The 17346-nt window shown below is 37.8% G+C and overlaps 1 protein-coding gene across 3 annotated transcripts in view; it reads right to left on the reverse strand.

Moving 5' to 3' along the window:
- Positions 1-1567: 1567 nt before the first annotated feature.
- DAPK1 (death associated protein kinase 1) overlaps positions 1568-17346 on the reverse strand; it is an 86399-nt gene continuing 70620 nt past the window's right edge. For all 3 annotated transcript variants that reach the window (XM_059836797.1, XM_059836795.1, XM_059836796.1), the window contains 8 exons: positions 16674-16751; positions 14423-14645; positions 11849-12037; positions 9909-10106; positions 7593-7731; positions 6189-6309; positions 4592-4780; positions 1568-3966 (listed from right to left, as the gene is read on the reverse strand). In XM_059836797.1, the coding sequence (XP_059692780.1) occupies positions 2734-3966; positions 4592-4780; positions 6189-6309; positions 7593-7731; positions 9909-10106; positions 11849-12037; positions 14423-14645; positions 16674-16751 (2370 nt within the window). In that variant the 3' untranslated portion in view covers positions 1568-2733. The remainder of the gene's footprint in view (positions 3967-4591; positions 4781-6188; positions 6310-7592; positions 7732-9908; positions 10107-11848; positions 12038-14422; positions 14646-16673; positions 16752-17346) is intronic.

The raw sequence follows: 17346 nt of genomic DNA on the forward strand, positions 1-17346 counted from the left end.
CTAAGCTCATCATGTCCCTTGCAAGTACTATACATTCTGTACTCTTATGACTAAACTCTTTTGATTTTGCAAAGACCTGCATTTTCTCCATTTCTGGAGTGAGTCAGAGCAGGATCTGTGCATCTTTTAACCCAGTTCTAAAAACTGTAGAATGAAGCTCTGCTCCCAATTGCATTCACAACACAAAATAATTAATAAAAGTGAAGCAACAGAAGGGATGCTCACTTGTAACATTTGGCTAGCCTATTTTTTTTTTAAATTGCCACATTTCCATCTAGGAAACAAATTTTTTATTTTTTTGATCAGTAGCACAGGATTTATAAGAAAGGAATCCAAAGCTATCCTGTGACTGTGATTCACTTTCCTGAGCCTTTTACCATGAAAACTGTAAATGATGCAATAGGCTGTGACTGCTAGTCAAAGGCTCATCATAGAGCCCGCTAAGTAATTTATACTCTCAGGTCTACATTTTACAGTAAATGGAAGCAAGGAACTGTGAGAAACATGCTGTTGGGAAGGGAAAAAACAAAGAGAAAGTAAAAAGAGTAGTTAATCAGTGTTGGTAAGTTGACCACACATCTCAAGTGTGCATAAAGCATCTGGGTAGGTGGGCAGGTGAGGAAACCTTTTCTGGTAGAAACCCAGGAAGTTTTCTGACATAAGAAAGACCCCTCCACTTACCAGAATCTGACAGAAGTACTAAACATGTCCACAGCTAGAAGCTGAAATATAGTAGTGGCCATTAATTGACAGAGGTAAATACAGGCTGTGTAGAGCTGGGCTCTGCACCAGCCCACTTAGAGCAGCAGTGGGAGATGCTGAACACTCAGAAGCAGAATATCAAAACACAGCTCAGGGTAGGACTGCTCATAAGCCATACTTCTTATTGAGGACTAGACTTTAAAGGAATGATAAGGAATGATTAACTATGGAGCCCAGAAATAGCTCAGACCTGGGGAAAGATTTAATTAAGCAAGGGTAAAATAGGCAAAGAAAGGCAGGGGGAAACAGCAACTAGCATTTTAAGAAGATCTTGCTTAAATCCTTTGCAGCATACATAGGGCAGAGATATTGTGCAAAGCTGCCTGCAGAGTGTGCCATGCCAAGACTGTGCAGCTATCAGGGAGTAATGTTGAGATTTTAAATAAGCAGCACCAGCAGAGTCCCTTGTGTGATGAGGGGATATTTAATGTAAAGGACAATTATTGCAGCACAAGTTCTAATGCAGTGTCCTCTCTCTCCGCAGCACAGCATTATCTGGAGAATTCCTGATGACAGACTCACATTTGCTGTTTTGGTTTCCATTATGAAAAACCACAAAGGAAAAGCCATGTAGCAAACTGCTTTGGCTTGCCATTTGTTAAAATGAATGCAGATTCTTCTGCTGTACAGGGACCACCTTTGAAATTAAAAAAAACCCATGAATATTCCTGCAGCATACTAAGAAATTCCCCTGAAGTCAAACAGGAGGTTCCAAAAACTTCAGAGGGCAGGTATTGCCTCTCCTCAATTCTGACTAAAGAAAAGAAGTTTTGATACCCTTCAGCAACAGAATGTGGTCAACAAGGAGGCAACAAGCAACAGTTTATTTGTAGAAAAATCCTTTAAAATTTACTACAATGTAAGATTAAGGAAAAAATAGTCTTAATATATATACATACAATATATATAAACAAACACATATCGCACCATGAAAATTACATGCTTTTTAGAACAGAGAATGGGTCATATTCCCTCATATCAATTTAAAAGTTATCACTGCAAGAAACCTTGCTTCCTTTTTTTTTTATCCCCATCAAAGTTTTCAAGTACAGGAAGTAAGTAATGCAGGATCTAATAGTAGAAACCCTTTGTTATACACAAATTACAACTGACAGCTAGACAATATTATTCTGCAGTATCCAACACTTGTATTTTTTGTACTCTATTATAATGATATGAACTTTTACCTGAGGTGCATGGAAATAACAAAGCATGATAATTGGCAAGTTTAAGAGATTTTCACATTATGATTTGACTGTAATTGAAGTTGATTAGGTATCACACCTATACCTATAGTACTGGCACAAGAATGCTCTGCGTGAGTCATCACCAATGACTTGGAAGTGCAGGAAAAATTAATAGGCAAGCACCACTTGCAATGATAAGCATGCAGACAATTTAAGTGAAACAGAGGTAGCATGTTCTTGTAACTCCAGCAGGGTCATTCAAATCAACTGCACCCTCCCTCCTGCAAAAGGCACTCACTTTTTCAGCTAAAAACAACGCACTTAAGTTTGGTCAGATTGACCACAAATGGTGGATTTCTCTCCTTACAAATATAAAAAGAAGTTAAGCAGAGGACACAGTGAAAAGGAAAAAAAAAAAAAAAAAAGAATGTAAGAAAGAGACACATAAGGTATATGTGCTATTCCTCTCCCCCTACCTTTTATGGGAGAATTATATAAAACAGTTGCAGTACGTAATCTAAAAGTTAAGACTTTCCAGTTGAAATGGCAGTATTAAGCAGCACATTCTCAATCAGAAATAGTTTTAAACCACCAGAAGTACACCAGTCTTTTTAATAAAGAGCAACAACTCACAGTTAGGAGTAGAAAGTTTATGCACAAAAAAGGTGGTGCCAGAAGGATCCTCTGATGCAAAAGCTCATAAATTAGTATGCACTGTAACTTTTATACTGTATCTTTTATCCTTTCTGCACTTTGAAAGGATATCCATGCAAAACACCTCCTCTTACCGTGACACTACAGAACTAATTGAGTTATAAGATGTGCCACTGTTGCAACTGGAGGCATAAGCCTCTTGACCATTAGCATCTAAATTAATTTTGAATACAGAAGATGCCTTCAGTAAGAAATCTGCTGCATCTCTGCGACCTAATTCCCTCAGCTTAGACATCAGTATGCCTACAGTGCTGTCAGGTGCATTACTCCATTCCTGCAGAAGGGCATGAACTGGGCTTGAAAGAAAGTAATTTTGTGTTCCATTATTTGTATTGTACTTTGCAACAAGATCAGGGAGGCCCAGGTTCATGGCAAGAAGGCACCAATCTTTGCCCATTGGATCAGGTGGATCCAAAAGTCGACTTAATTTTCTCCTGGTAAGTAGATTCAGATCAGAAACATGAATATCCATTCCTAGGCTTCCCTGGGAGTAAACATCAAGACACCCAAAACACAGTATACTGCTAAAGCTCTCTTTATATCCCCCCATAGTGTTAGTTAGTGATGTCTCCTTTTGACTCTGTGCACGGAAAAAGTCTCTAGGCTGGTAGACCATTACTGGTTCATGATGTTCCCTCAGCTGCTGAGGACTAAGGTAATATTTCCCAGTCAGAAGACCTGGTAAGGTTGTTGCTATTAAGTTATCAATGGTGCTGCACACAGAATCCAGAAGTAAACAGCACTTGATCTTCTCTGTTTCCAGTCCTCTAACTTGAACCTCTATACCCTGCCCATGGTTGACCAGCAGCACTAAAAGCTCAGCTCCACGATTCATAATCTTTGATCCATTTACCCACAGACGTATATCAGCATCTCCCTCTGTGCTCTGCTGATGAATCCACCTGCAGAGATTCACCTGAACTTTATGAAAAATTCCACAAGGAAATGGGGTAAGATGTTCCACAGGAACGATTCTAACACCACCATAAATCAGCACTTCATCCTCCTCATCAGTCCAAGACCTGTGAAGATTGTCAGTCTTTATGAGAGCAGGAATATCCACCATTGCTCCACTGCTGAGGTCCCTTGCACAAATATCCATGGCATCCAAAATCTGTATCAGTTCTTCAACGTCACTATCTGTCACCAGACGCTGGATGTCCTCTATGGTGTACCGACCTCTATAGTGATGGAGGGCTTTTGGGTTCTCCACTGACAAGATTTTTCCAAGGACATTAGAACAGAGCCAGCGAGGATCCAGAAGCACAACATCTTGGACAGTTTCACTCTGCATAATGTTAATCTGTTTATAAATATGAAAGTTAGTGTTTAGATCTTGTGAAGTACAAGATGATAGCCCATGTTCTTGCCTTCCTAACAGACCTGACAATTTGATTAAAACTGCTCACAGGAAAAAAAAAAATTAAATATATGTGCATTTGAATATATGGCAAGTACTCAGAAGAAAAAAACCGATCTTGTTGTTATTTTCCATGTAATGAGTATGAGTAGTAATGAGATGATTACAGCCCAACAGCTGGAAAGCCTAGTCATGCCCTGCCAGCTGTTTGTACAAAGGTGTTATCCTACTACTCAATTTCTAGTGGACACTTATAAATCTCTCATATGCAGTGAACACTTCATTGAAGGTGATAACATAGTGATCCTTTCTGGGTATTTTATATTCTTACAACTATAGCAATAAACTGTAATTCCTCCTGTCTCAAAGAGATTATGTTAAAAAAATAGAAGCCACAAGGCATAATGATAACAGAAAGCATTACTAAGCATTCTCTAATTCTTATGATGTCTTAAGAGGAAGAGAAAAAAACATACAACTTTAGACGTTTGCTCAAACTCATAAAGAAATATTCTACCAGAACAGTATCTTGCAAATAAAGAAATGGAATTTAGATAAAAATACTTACTTCTCCTATGCTATGCAACTGCTGTGCAATATGCCGTAGGTCATTTTCGCTTGCTAAGGGATTAAGATGTTCCTGTACATCATACACAAACTGCTGCAAGGACATCAGCTGGTTGGGCCCATTCATTTTTCTCCAGGAAGGCAGTGTGGAGATTATTTTCTCACATAGGTGAGTCATAGGTGGGCAAGTCTTAGAAAAGCACAGAAAACATCCACTTGAGAATAGTGGTACTGTTTTTTTTATATGGAGGCCTAATGCATTTATAAGGAATATTCAGATCTAAAGAGCTCCCTTTGTGCTAGACCCTTACACTTTCATCTGGCATTCACTTGCCACAAGATCTACCTACCTTTTCTTGAAAAAGTGAATTGCAGAAACTAGTTTTTCACTGAAATAAGCAAATTTTCCAAATATCACCATGAGTTGCCATCATGCATCTCTAAGTTAATACTTATTTCTGAAATTATGAGAATTTATTTAGAATGTGTACTCATCAATATATTTACAGGACCAATTTACTTCAAAAGGTGAGACAGCAGGGTGCTAAATAAGAAGCAAAAATGCTACTTTGATGTACTGATTGCCTTAGACTTCACGGATTCCTTCTGGCTCATCTTCAAGCCACAGCCTCCACTTCTTATGCAGTAAAACCCTACAGATTTCAAGCTAGTGACTACAGCTATATTAAAGCTTTCTTAGAGAAGAGAAGCTTACAAAATCAAGAGACCATCAGGAATATAAAATAGGCTGAATTTTGCATGAATCTAATTATTTTCCTCAACCCACAGAATTAACTCATTAGTACTTTTAATCAACTACAAAAAAGTACATTTCAAAAGTAGCTGCAGAAAATCTTGTTACACACCAGCAAGACATCTTGCTGGTGTGTAACATGATATTAATCCATTTAGCACATGCTACCAAAAATTTGATTTGGTCACCCTTATTATGGAAGTCTCCATGGATTCATGGTGATAACATCAAAGCATGGCTACACTTTAACTTTAGCCTCATATGCATATACCTATACATATAGATACAACTGCAAAAAAGCAGTATTTTTCAATTAAAAAATGCAGTCAAAAGTTAATACATATTCAGTTTACATATCCATATTCAGGTTACATATCCATATTTGGAATTATCTTTCTAACAGTTGAGAAAACTGTTCTACTCTGGTGGGTTTTTAAGTGAAAAAATTTGTTTTCTTGAAATATATTTATAATATATTTCTCTGTTTCTCTATAATATTATGCTGAATTAAAGAAAATAAAAATGGGGGGACCAATGTTGGAATCCAATCACTGCCAATCAAAACCCAAAATTATCACTTTAAACTGATATCTCAAATTGTTTCCTTTCAACAGAGAGTATTTTGGTCATCTGCTTGAAACAGCTACAAGTTTCAAAATGCTGACTGAATCTTTGATGTCAAGGCTCTGTTTATCACAGGACCTGTCAAGTGTGCTGTTAGAACATTGGAACAACTGTGGTTTCTGTATGCTTCATTATTCTAAGTTTGAAATTTACAGTAGATCATTACACAAGACGTTCACATTTTAGCTCATCCAACCCAGATTATTAAGACACTACTTACAGAAATTATCTGGCTTCTTATTTCTTGCAAGTGATTTCGGAGAAGCTTCATATCTTTAGACCCAGATGCTCCAGCATCCAGGACAAATAACTTCTCTGAAATTTGCAAATCATTTCCAAACCTAAAAAAAATTTTATTATTATTAACTTAGCCCCAAATCCAGTTTATTTCTTAATACAATCCTACTTCAGTCTTAAATTATACTAGAGTTGTTTTTCCTCAAGGAATGAAGTTTAAGTAATGATTATATTGAGATATTTTATAAGCACAGACACTATAGCTGTTGTGTAATTTTCTTGAAAATAAGCAGAGGTATTGAGAGAAAACTGTTTTCTCTCAGGATGAAGAGTGAATATGTGTAAAAAAATTTTAACTGCATCACATGACCTGTAATTACAAACCAAAACATTTCACTGGAGATGAGATTACAGGAATTTATTTGTTCTAAGGCCGTAATGTCTGCTGCTTGCTTTCTTCTCACTTTAAACAGTTCAGTAGTCATTGATGTTGACAGCTCTCTTTCCACTTACTTTTGAGTTTCCAACCACACAGGCCTGTTTGCCTAGCTCTGGAGAGATTTGCAGTTAAAAGCACTCCAGCACCAAAGATGACACACAGGTATTTTTTATTGGTTTATTTCAATTTATTAAGATACTGCCCCCCTCCCCAGCTATTGTGCTGGAATTCCTACATCTGTTTCTTGTACAGCCCAGACAAGTGTCCACACTGACAGGTATGGATGATTTCTTATATCCAGTGCTTCCCACTTACATGCTCACTCTGAATATAAGATATTGTTACTTTAAACAATAATATGTTTATGGAAAATTCCCCATTTCCATCAACTGTTAGCATGTGCTCGAGACATTTGCTGAAGAAGTCTATAAATTTCACTAACTTCTATGTACCACTTGGATGACCTTGACACCTGTGTGACTCCACAATGTCCAGCTTTTTGCAAACTGTCTGGGGAGTGAGACCTCATTTAAGGTTTTTTCATACGTGTCCTAAATCCGTAAAGAACTAAGGGTGTTCTCTGGTAAAGTTTCCTTTTTTGCATCCAAATTTTTTATGCAAATGCAAATGGCCTACTTTTCTGAGACAAGTGCAAAACTTGAGAACCAAGATGTTAGACAGAAAGTTGGAATGGGTCTTTGGATGTAGCCCAGTGTTTACAGGGTGAGACTGCCTACACCACAATTAATTTTGTTTTAGGGCAGCTTACTCACTGTAATATTGGTAAATGTTTCAATTTTAGCACAACATATGCTTCCTCAACATATTCAAAATATCATAGTATGATATAAGCCATATAAAAACCTTTTACCTATTCCAAGGCATTTTAGTATTTTTCTTTCCAATTAGCATGTTTAAATGCTATGTATAAATATACTTCCCACTTACCTGTTCCTGATTTCTTTCAACAGAGAGATGTCTTTGTCATACCAGAACTCTCCCCCGACAGGCCGAGGCAGATTCACTATGTCAGCATGTGTGGCAACCAAAACAACACGCAGGGGACTTTTCAGCTTTCCACCAAATGCTAGAAGAGAAACAAGAGGGCTCCCTCACTACGAGCCATGCCTATGGAGATGGCTGATACTGACCCAGAAAAGCAGAAATAAATTTTCCATTCTTCATACTGACAACTTTTGTAGTTATTTACCAACTCTAAGCACAGCCATTAACAGTGTAACTGCTGATGCTCTGGAAAATATCTGCTTATAGGACTGTGTAAATAAGACCCAATTTTAATAGCTAGACAATTTGAATAACAACAGATACATATATATTGTGTTACTTTATTGGTTTAACAAAAACAGTAATCAGGTAATCAGTAGCACTAATGATATAGCTACTAACTACAAACTATGGCAGCATGAGGGGAAAAAAATTAGAAAAAGCAGCTTCTTGAAAGGATTTTGCATAATCTCTGCATAGTCCTTAACATTACAGGTGCAGAACAGAGGATTGTAAGAACACAAAATGCCTACAACATTCATATGTTGATATGAATGCTATTTTGCAGTACTTACACAAACAATGATCTCTCACTTAGGTGAGAGTTAAGTAGGAAAGCCTGGCAGAAGCCATGAAAAAGAATGAGAAAGAAAGAAAGATACAAATGGCATGAATGAGGTGGCAGTACAGAACACAGTTTTCAATCTTTTCTCAGACTCATATTCCAGAAAATAGAAGACATCATTAAACTATTAAAAAAAAAAAACAGTACACCCAATCATGCTCTTTTAGCCTTAAAAAAAGTCTCATGGGAGAAACATGCTTACATCACTGCTCAGTTCTCATCAACTAAGAGCTACATAATCTTGATTAATTCATAACACTTCCAGGCAAGTATTTTGGAATTAACTTCTTTTTATTTTTCTTTTTAATTGGCAGCTAAGGACTTAAGACAAAATAACTGGAAAGTAATTCCAAGAGTCTTAACTTTTCTGCACACATCAGTTACTAGATATTACTTGAGAGATTTGTAACAATACAGAGATGGGTGGGTACCAGACTGAGCTGGTCAGTATAAACACAGATTTTAATGAAGTATCTAAATAATGCTGATAATCAGAGAAGCAGGATGAAAAAAATCAACTGAGACTGAAGAGAAGCGAAAAGCTTTCAGCACTTGCAAATTAGCTGTATTTGCAGCTTTGACACCTTTTTTGCAAATTTCTGAGCTTTAACTTTCACAGGTCATTTACTGTTGGTTAGATCCAAATGCTGATATTATTAACATTGTGATTTGATCTAAAATAGAAAATAAAAAAATGCAGATGCCTGAACTGAAAACCAAGGGCTGGCCTTGTCTCATTGTCTGGCTGAGATAATGTATTCAGAAAGAGAGAGAAAATAACTCTTTGCACAATGTTAAGTATTTAATACATTTGTCTGGTGAATCCCTAGTGTCCGTAGTGCTGAGTTAGATCCACTGGCTGGAACAATCTTTCAGATCACAGAACCAAGACATGTCAGAGCTTGGTTAGTCCAAGAGACTGTCAGTCTGCAGACCAGCAATCAGATACAAATGCAAACAAGTTTAGACAAGTTACCGTATATACATCTGAACTACCAGACCTTTTGAGAAAAATGTTATTTAATTTAAGTTTGCCCACCAAGTAACTTTCAGTAAGCCTGAATGTAAAACAAAGTTACTTAAAACCTGTGCAAAATTGGAGCATATGTGAAATTTACAAGAAATACTGATTTCTGTACATCAGCACCAAAAAGTTACCAAATTTGAACTCCAAATAGAACTTTAAACACACGAAAGTTGCACATACTGAGGGATAATTCTGAGGAATAAAACTGTTCTGTTGTCACTGACAAGACTAATTTTTGCTGAAAATATTGTTTATTGGGGCTAGATATAAGAGCAATTTAAGCAAAGTGTCCAAACTTGGTTTTGAATAGTTCCAGCCCTCTGAAACACGCCTGATATCTTATCTGACATAAAACTTCATCTGCCATGGACAGATGTAAATCCCAGTGCCACAAGACATTACACTATACTTTGTGACATTTTTAATTGAACTAAGTGGCGTGTGCAATGCTTCTGGCTTTTTCCACAGATAAAATTCCTTTTGGCCAAGAAACCTAATGTCAAGTTTGTTTGCATGGGGATGAAGACACCAAACATGGATGATGTACAGAGTTGCAGAGAAATACAAGAAGGTTTATATCTCTAATACTTCATTAACAAGAACATACCTATTGGCTCCTCAACTGGGACCAATGATTTCAGGAAATTGAGCCAAAAGGTCACTTGGTTTAACTGGATTTCATAAGGCTCCTCAAGGCTAAAAAGCACTATGTGAATTGCAGTGTGATCATTTGCAGCAAAATAATCATAACAGCAGAAGTACACGGGATTCCCAGAGAATTCCCAGATGCTGAAATCCCCAACTCCTGAAAACAGACAAACAGATGAAGAGATCATCAGTAAGCATGAAACATCTTCTGGCCATGGAAGTACAAACAAAACATTTAATCTGATTTAAACAGTCACAAACTGTATGCATGCGAGAAAGCAAGACTGAAAATGCAATCATGAACAAAGGGAACAAGTTTCAGTCAGTTTTAGAGGCTTAGCAGTTGGACCCTCAAAATCTGTTCCTCTCACATTCCTTCTCTAGGAAATTTAGCCTGATTCCATATGTAAGCACCTGTGTCAAATGCATGTAGTCTTATGCAATTAAATTGAGCTTTGCCTTGAACAACAGCAGCAGATCTTGTAATTGTCTTGAAAACCAAGAATTATGGCTCCCATTCTTTTCCCTGTTTACCTCAAAAAAGCTTGATATTTTTATTAATTATTCTTCTTAACGTGTCACCACTGATTTCAAAAACCACTGAAGCACATTCTAAAAAGAAGCTTTACAAAACTGTACTATTCACATTGTGCTGGTAAATCAGGGCTGAAGAATCACCATGTTAAGGGTTTCAAGAGCTCCGTGCTTCTTTTTACCATCTCTAGCTCTGGGTGAGAAAAGTGTTAGCATGTTGCACTTCCCAGATGCACCATCTGATTAGGGTGATATCTGCCACTTCTAATTAAACAGAGGGTGATTAAGATGCGCCTCAAACTTCTAGAAGGAGAGAAGTCAGAACACTCCAACCTGCTGTTATGAGTACAGCTACTCAGAGTTCACCTGTGTGTACACTTTGTTCTGTACAGTTCAGAACAGAGAAAGAAAACAAAGTCCTTCTGATAGTCCCTGGCACAACTCTGTTTCCCTGCAGAATTTGACTGGGCTTCAAATTATACTGAAGGGAGATATTACCCTACACAAAGAACAAGTTTTAGCTACTTGGCAAACTCTTCAGCATCTAGGATAAATGTTTTGTCACTGCATTTGTTATTATGCACTGATAAGCAGGTTTCTGTTTCCAAGGTAAACTCTTGATTAATACTGACTCAGCTTCAAAATTGCAGCTGCTAAGGCACACAAAACATTTTCCTTATGAAGAAGAGATCTGACCACTTATATAAATGATAGTTTGTTTGGCTGGTGGAGACAATTTGTGGGGTCTCAGAGACAAAAGCCGTTTGTGTACTTATGACACCTTTTGTGACTGACCCCTCTTACTGCTAACTGGCTTCAATGCCAGAGCAGCTAGTTTCCTGGCAAAAAGAGAAATTAAATCAGAAGCTCCACTCACAATGACTGATGAGCTCCAGGGCTCACCAAAAATGCTCCAGTCCTGACACAGAGAACAGTATGTCCTTTGCATAGCTGGGAATATACTTAAACGGAGAGGACTAAATGGGACCAAGCTAAATCTGATAAAATCCCCAGATGACATCTAGTATAGGTGAAGAGGCTTTCATACCAGTAGCCACATTGCTGACCTGCTCCTGTCATACCATATCCCTCTTTTCTACTCTCCCACTTACTCACCTCAGAAATGTTTCTACGTAATACTGTAAAGATCTGACATGAGTGATTAAAATGTATGTAACAACAGCTAGAGAACTTCAGGCAGATTTACTTTCTCAAACAAATTAAATCCCACCAGTGTTGGATTATCAAACACAGTCACTACTATGCCAAGTCAGACTTACCCCCTCATTTTTATTTCAAAAAACAAGTTAAATGGCATTAACTGTTCTACAGCATTAAGGCACCCCAGCCCAGGGCTCTTCTTACCATGCAAGCAGGCATTCTGGATGTCAATAGCCTTGGTAGACTGGTCATCAGAAGAGAAGTGAGAGTGATGAGCAGGTGATACGAAAGTTTCTAATACCCCTTTGGTCAGGCCTGGCTCAAACATCATACTACGGCTTCTTACGCTGACATTTTCACAGCCAGGATAAAGATTCGTAATACTTACTGAAACTGGGTCAGGGAAAGGAAAATGAGATTACAAACCACGTGAAAATCACAACAAGATCACTTCAAAACAAGTATTCAAGCCATAAAAGCAGATTAAAAAGCCCAAAGTGCTCTTCAAAGAAAGGAGATGTCTATGAAGCTGTGGGTGTACACAACGACATTCTTATTCTGAATGATCAAAAGGAGAATATTAGAATGATCCCATAAAGCACTTATGTCCATTAGCAGATATACCTCTGAGTGGAAAGCCTAGAAGAAGACCGAAATTTATGTGTATGAAAGGTTTGAATAGCTAAAGTTCTATGTTGCAAAATATGCTGCCTGTTTTTTTATTTTTTTATTTTTTTTTTAGCTAAGGGCTACAGTTTCATTGCATGACTTATTATAGGCATGGATATGTCACGTATTCATATTATTGCTTCCTGTAAGTAATGATAAAAAATACCACTGTGTAACAAGTATCACTGGGGTGGTGGGGGAGAAAAGCAGGCCCTTGACCAAAATGATTTTACTAATAAGCAAATTTTAAATTCCTTGTTTATTCAGCTTCCCAGAGTGCAAATGAGAACCAAAAGGGCTTTATGACTGACTTGCACCATCTAGTGGACAAAGATTTCTTTCCTCCACTAGCTGACAAATTCTAGTATTTGGATTTTACAATAGAAAGAGAGTATCAGTTAGCTGTCAAACTACACTTTCGTTTAGTTTATCTCCTAGGGTAATATCTTAAATCTTTCAGCTCCTGTAAATAAATACTTAGTGAATTCGCACACTTATTTTTACAGAATTTAAACAAACACATAGACTAACAAATCTTATGTGACCAAGTATAGACCAAATTGTGCTGATTTAAATCTTTATCTGATTATGTTACTCAACCTAGAATACAATTTACATGCTATATAATGATTTACGCCCCAAAAGAACATATACTGAAAGAAGCAAAACCCAAACTTCCAAATGCTAAAATAACCCCATAGTAGCTTTGTATGTATACAACAGCATGTCTTTCTGGCTTTATAACTAGGTAAGTTCTTTTGAAGGGCTTCAAATTCACCTTTATTTTTCCACTGATTTGTCAGTGTATCTGGCAGTCTTTCTGATTTTATGACGGTGTGAGCTCATAAAACCACTTCTTTGGTTTTGTTACCAACCAACACAAAAAAAAAAAACTAACTTCAATCAAAACCTTCCTGAACTACCTCCAGGAACTGATATTCCTTGAGTAATTTATTGCCCTTTATATGACGCAGTAAATTAAGATAAATAAATCAAGAACTTTTGTTTGATTAATTTAATCAAGTTCTTTTCTCTGTTGTCACAGGTGTGAGGCCCTTGTATTAAGCAAACATCAAATGCAGAAACAATCTCTATAGTATGGGTCTTGCCCTGTTAAGCCACTTTTTGAATGCCCTATAGCTTCCTCAGGTGAATAGAGAGAAAGCAGAGATGAAAACTACTACTAGCACTCTTCTAATATTACTTAAAAATCATGAACAAAATCAGAACCTGCAAGTATTATCCAAAGGTTTTTTTTTTTTTTTTAAAGGCAACCCTGTCCTCATCTAAAACTTACAAAGTAAGACCACTTCAAAGCATCAATTTAAACTTGAGCTTCTCAACATGCTTAGCTTGCTAGTGCAGACTCCCAGTGTTAGAAAAGGGACCCAGACACTAAGGTCTATCCACTGTCCCCCTGTGGGTTCTTCAGAAACTGGGCACAGGCTTAAGTGTAAACCTAGCTAGTTTCTCTACACCTTGTGGCTCCTCCCACTTTGCACAGGCCAGCTGGTGCTACATGAGCAATCTATTCCATAATATTTGTAAACATTTACGTCAGTTTGGAAAACTTCCATTTTCAGCTTGTTTGAAGACAATTTTAGACATCACTAACTGGGCTAATTCTGTAGTAAAACTGTATCCTAGGGAAAAGCACTCCAAGGCATCAGAGGCAGTTCTGAAGCCTGTTACAACTTAAAAATCACATAGAGATGCAGAAACTGTTCTGATTTCGCAGTGTTTACTGAAGTTCCTCCAGAAGAAGGGAAGCTAGCAATGACACAGATGTTTGCAGCCTAGGAGTTTTTGTGACAAATAAATAGCAGTGCTTACTAGTCCTGTCCTCCACTGTGCAAGTTCACTTATGCAGCATGTAAGCAAAAAAACCCCTTAACTACTCATGTATCCTTCACACTCGCTGGTCATCTTCCTCTTACTTTAGGTACAAACCTGTGCACAGAGAAGTCAGTCCCTTCTCCCTTTTTCTATTGTTTCTTACATGATTAGGCTGTCCTGTCTTCTGCAGTGAAGCAAACAGCTGCTTCTTAGGAGCTTAGAGAATAAGAGGAAACTGTTTTCTCGTACAAACATCACGGTTCAAAACCATACCTGAAGGTTTGGAAGACAAAGGTGATGGGGGGAACCTGCTTGAGTTTGTGGAGGAGAGCCTAGGCCTACGTCTTCGGAAAAAGCTTCGTATCAGGCCACATTTGAGGGACTCCACCAGGGTGGTTTTCCCAGTGCCAGAGTATCCAAACAACTTCAGTTTGATCCGGGGCTGTGGATTCTGTGTGTGCCTCAGCTGCTGGATAAAAATCCCCCGGTGTGTATCCTAAAATTCAACACAAAGAAGAAATCAGATTGTGTGGCAGGGAACTTCTGCCTCCCAACAAACTCAGCGTGGGGTTTAGACACATTTTCTTGCCAGACTGGTGTTCATCTGGTTAATCATGCAAGCCATCAGATACTGGACAGGCAGGCAGGAGAGCTTAATGCTGACTCTCAAGAGCCGCTTTGATGTTTCATGAAAATCCCATGTCTTCAGGCTCAAATCAGTGAATGGAATTATTTTGACCTCCAATGGAGAGGGCAAAGGCATCAAATGGCCTCTTTCAGTGCCCATTCTCCTAACCCATCAGTCTCAGAAGGTTAACCAACATACATACTCTTATGGCAGCACTGAAGAATTTTGCTGTGACAGCTATCACCTGAACCATCCAACAACTCAATGTGCATTCCTTGTCTTCTTTTCTTTACATCAACTTTTTCAGTGCTTCTCATGTTCGGGTGAATTTCAAAGGAAACAGGGAGGAAGCAGGAAAGTGTGAGGGCAAAGGAACTAGGTTAATCTTCCCTTTCTTCATTCCCCGATTTGAAGTTGAGAGAGAGGTTTTGTTGTTCTGCATTTGCACCTCATCAACATTTACGATGAGCGCCCCTGAATTGTAAGCATGCAGCAACTGAGCTGAGAAATTTGACAGAAACAGTAGTGCATACAAGTTTGTTCCTTCCTCACCAGCAGGCATTTATTTAGTAAGTTAGTGACAGTGCAAACACTGCACTGTTACAGCTAATACTGAATCCTCCACCAGAGCCCCTATGATAGCAGGTTCTTCACACAGAGTCTGTAATAGAGGCAAAATACTTCACAAGCACCAAAAGTAAGTGGAAGGTATGCGCTGTATTAGATGATATTGACCACTTTAAGTAGTACTACAGTATTTTCAGTGGTTAAATATAATTTGTTAATTTCAATTGATCAGATTCTCTGTTACAAAGTATAATGCATTTTCCCCACATATATAGAGTCAGGCCTTCAGGGATGTTGTGTTCCACAATCAAAAAGAGAGTTATTAGTTTACTAATATTTCTTTCAAAAGAGACCTATCTGACCTTCCTCCTTTGTTCTAGGTCAATTTGTATTATTTTCATATTTACATTATGAATGAATCATGAATTTACCTGCCTGCATGCAGACACAAATAAGAGCTTGGTGTGGGGATGTACCTATACAAAATGGAACCTATTACGACAAGCTTTACCAAAGCTATCATTGCAAAGGAAGTCTGAACTTTGCTTGTTCTCACATCTTTACACACATATAGGTTACAATCCCAGGAAGTACAGATTTGTTGGCAGGCCCAAAGGACATGATTCTACTTCTACCTTGGCAATACATGATGTGCACCATCTTCTATTAGCAATAGAAATGGTCATTTATTTCAGTTTCTCCAAACGCAGACTCATCATTGTAATTATAACAGGATTATTTTAATTGGTCTGGCTCTTGCCTGTAATCTCCAGGCAAGTAGGCTCTGGAACCTTCCCGGCATGAGTGATGCTGCCTATCTGACTAATCAATGTGTATCAGATGTGTCAGACATGCTGCCTTACAACAAGCCCAGATCATCTTTTTGTTCTAGTTAGCAAGACATTTGGATATACTGAAACTGCAGAGTTAAAAGATGACATTGAGAATTTATGCAACTATTTCATATGGTATTGGTATTTTCATAAGGGGCACAAACCTCCCATCCTCCATAACCTTTATCTAAGTGAAATGGTGATGGTGATAAGTCGTCCTGGGAGATGTGCTAATTCTTCATAGCTTGTTTTCTACTAAATACCTTAGATGCTTTGCTAGGCACTGTCAGACACTGATAGACATAAATCAGTGGTGCATACTTGCTTAGCCAGCTTCTTGAATATGTACATACTTGCTTTAATTGAGGGCATAATTTCAGATTAAAAACATTAAAAGGAAAAAGAAAAAAAAATACAGCATTGCAGCAAGGAATTTTGCACCAGCATTTAGAATGGCTTTGATGAAAACCTCACTTAAAATTCATGTATTCCCAACCTTTTTAAGTCTTGCAAGCAGACTGGCTACATGTTCATGCTGCTCTGCTCTGGCGAGATCTTCTGCTGTTTTCCCATCCTGTTAAAACACAAATTATTAGCAGCAGTTTCCTAATTTTTCTTTTACAGATGGGCATCTGGATGCCACTGTAACAAGATACTTTGAATTCAGAGTCTGAGAGCAAAGTCAACACTCCTCCCCCTGAATTCCATCTCTCTTCTCACCAATTAGAGGGCGATAGTGATTTCTAGATATTGCCCACTGAACAGATTTAAAAGATCACAAAGAAGGGATACATCAACATGTTGACTCACATGAATATCATGTGAATGTTTGTTTACCAATGGATAAAGACTGAGAGTGGCATATCAGCCACTGGAGGATTCCAGAAGGCAAGAAACTTGTAAGGGATGCAGTTTAAATTGCATCAGCAAGTTTAAAAGGAGAAGTAAAGCTGCCTTCAGTATTCTGGTCTTACCATTTAGTTACCTATGTTTCACAGATCTGCAGTTTAAAAGAAAAATTGCCCCCTACTTTGATTCTCACAGCTATCTTATGCTATTCTATTGTTTTAAATTTTGGTAAAAGGTAATTTAGGAGTACTTTGCTTATTTCACTGTCTCAGATAAGAGAATTAGAAAATACATTCACAAGCAAAATAGTAAGCTATTTT

This window comes from Haemorhous mexicanus, chromosome Z (genome assembly GCF_027477595.1).
Source record: "Haemorhous mexicanus isolate bHaeMex1 chromosome Z, bHaeMex1.pri, whole genome shotgun sequence".
In the NCBI taxonomy this organism is placed as follows: Eukaryota; Metazoa; Chordata; class Aves; order Passeriformes; family Fringillidae; genus Haemorhous; species Haemorhous mexicanus.